The 1,813-nt window shown below is 33.8% G+C and overlaps 2 protein-coding genes across 4 annotated transcripts in view; both read left to right on the top strand.

Annotated features, from left to right (window-relative positions):
• Positions 1-1,080, top strand: part of LOC107703573 (coiled-coil domain-containing protein 152-like) — a 1,996-nt gene extending 916 nt beyond the window's left edge. For 2 of the 3 annotated variants that reach the window (XM_016506253.1, XM_016506254.1), the window contains exons 2-4: positions 407-534; positions 709-804; positions 907-1,080. In XM_016506253.1, the coding sequence (XP_016361739.1) occupies positions 469-534; positions 709-804; positions 907-1,032 (288 nt within the window). In that variant the 5' untranslated portion in view covers positions 407-468 and the 3' untranslated portion in view covers positions 1,033-1,080. The remainder of the gene's footprint in view (positions 1-406; positions 535-708; positions 805-906) is intronic. The other variant, XM_016506252.1, reaches the window with a different exon arrangement.
• A 283-nt stretch (positions 1,081-1,363) lies between these two features.
• LOC107703463 (serine/threonine-protein kinase NIM1-like) overlaps positions 1,364-1,813 on the top strand; it is a 5,705-nt gene continuing 5,255 nt past the window's right edge. Inside the window, exon 1 of the mRNA XM_016506079.1 lies at positions 1,364-1,370. Within this exon, the coding sequence (XP_016361565.1) occupies positions 1,364-1,370 (7 nt within the window). The remainder of the gene's footprint in view (positions 1,371-1,813) is intronic.

The raw sequence follows: 1,813 nt of genomic DNA on the forward strand, positions 1-1,813 counted from the left end.
CATCATTTTCTCCCCCCTTCCCCCCCCCCATTATAGCTACTATGCCATATCCCTGATAGCACACATACATCATGGATACGTCTATGTGACATTGCATTTACATCTGCAAGATGTATTATTTAGAGTTTTTGCTCATCTGCAATACGTCTATAGGACGTTTCCTATCAGGTGTCAAATAGACGTTTAGAAAATGTCTTAAAGATGTTTAAGATTTAGATAGAATATATGTAAAATTGACATCTTAGAGACGTCTATCAGATGTTTGTACACAGCAGATGCTTTCCAGATTAAGCAATCTTTAACAAACATCTTGTAGACGTACGTGTGCTATCTGGAATGGATGCTGTTAAACATTCTGCAGTATTACACATTCAAAAAGAAAACATTTTCCATTTTGTTTTCAAAGTGGATGCTAAAGATACTGAACTGAAAGTGGCTCATGAGAGAAATTAATGCGCTTTGGAGGAGATGAGAAGGCAGATGAGAGGGAAGGAGAAAGAAATGCAAAGCCAAATCATTAAACTTCAAATGGAGGTAGAATTTAATTTGAAAACCTAGTTGTTTTGTGTATAAATGAAACTTTAATAAGTTTTAATACACTATGGGTTTCTTCATTTGTTGAAGGTACAATTATTTTTCTTAATACTTTTAATTTTATGTTTGTTTTGCAGTTTTATGGCTGTAAAAAAAAAGTTTTATCTTTTGTAGTTCGGCGCTAAGCTTGCAAGGGCCCAGAGCATGTCCACAAAGAGTCAGCCACAGACACAATCTTCTGCTCCTCATCCACAGAATATCTTTAAAAGAGTGACTTGTACTGCAGCACTCATCAAAACACCTCATGTCATTGAGGAAAGCAGGGTTTCTGATCACACCTCTATATTGAATCGTTTCTGTTTGTGTCTCCAGAAGCTCCAGTTCATTCAGGAGGAGAAAAACAAAGAGATCGAGGCTCTGCGTCAGAGGGTGAGAAAGCTGGAACAGCAGAACCTTCACGGATTAATGGACTCTCGTCTGAAGAGGAGAAAAAACTAAGACTTATTTTGAGCTGACTTTTGATACGTGAGGGCCTTTATCCAAATGGTTGACACATTTTCCTCAGAATATGTACTAAATGTTTTTAAATTATGTTCTGTTGTGTTCTTAATTTCAGTGTACATGTTTTTTGTCTTGCCATTATAATAAATGAACATTTATAAACAAATAGCTGTGAAGACTGCTATATGAGAGGTCATTCAGAAGGGGAGGATATGGCAGGTGGCATGGACTTCCAGGAGATTACGGCCGAAGTGCTCTTGCATTGGTTCGGGACACCTGTATACACAACTGCCATTTTCCAGAAAAGCTTGTAATCTCATCAACAGAGATGGCTGGTAATTCGGTGCCTTCTTCAGGAACACACACATGCACATGCTCACAATACACTCTCGTGACATCAAATACTAGGAAAATGCTGGTTCATTCAGAGAATCTGACTATTGAAATTAATTACTTACAATTACAGTTTAAATCATGAAAAATATATTTAAAATAATTTATTCCATGTAGACATTATTGCATGCAACATTATTAGTGCTATTTTAGTAATATAAAAGTTAGTAAAATAGAGTTTTTATTCATATTTTAAAGAAGCTTTTTTCAGTTTGAATTTTAATTTAATTTTTAGTACATTTGTTATATGTGCTTCTGTCATTTTCATTTTTTTTAATTGTTTTATTTTTATTTCAGCTTTAGGTCATTTTAATACTATACTAATAATATATATATATATATATATATATATATATATATATATAATACATATATAATACTAGTA

Source organism: Sinocyclocheilus anshuiensis, unplaced genomic scaffold, assembly GCF_001515605.1.
Source record: "Sinocyclocheilus anshuiensis isolate Anshui unplaced genomic scaffold, SAMN03320099.WGS_v1.1 scaffold330, whole genome shotgun sequence".
NCBI classification, from domain to species: domain Eukaryota; kingdom Metazoa; phylum Chordata; class Actinopteri; order Cypriniformes; family Cyprinidae; genus Sinocyclocheilus; species Sinocyclocheilus anshuiensis.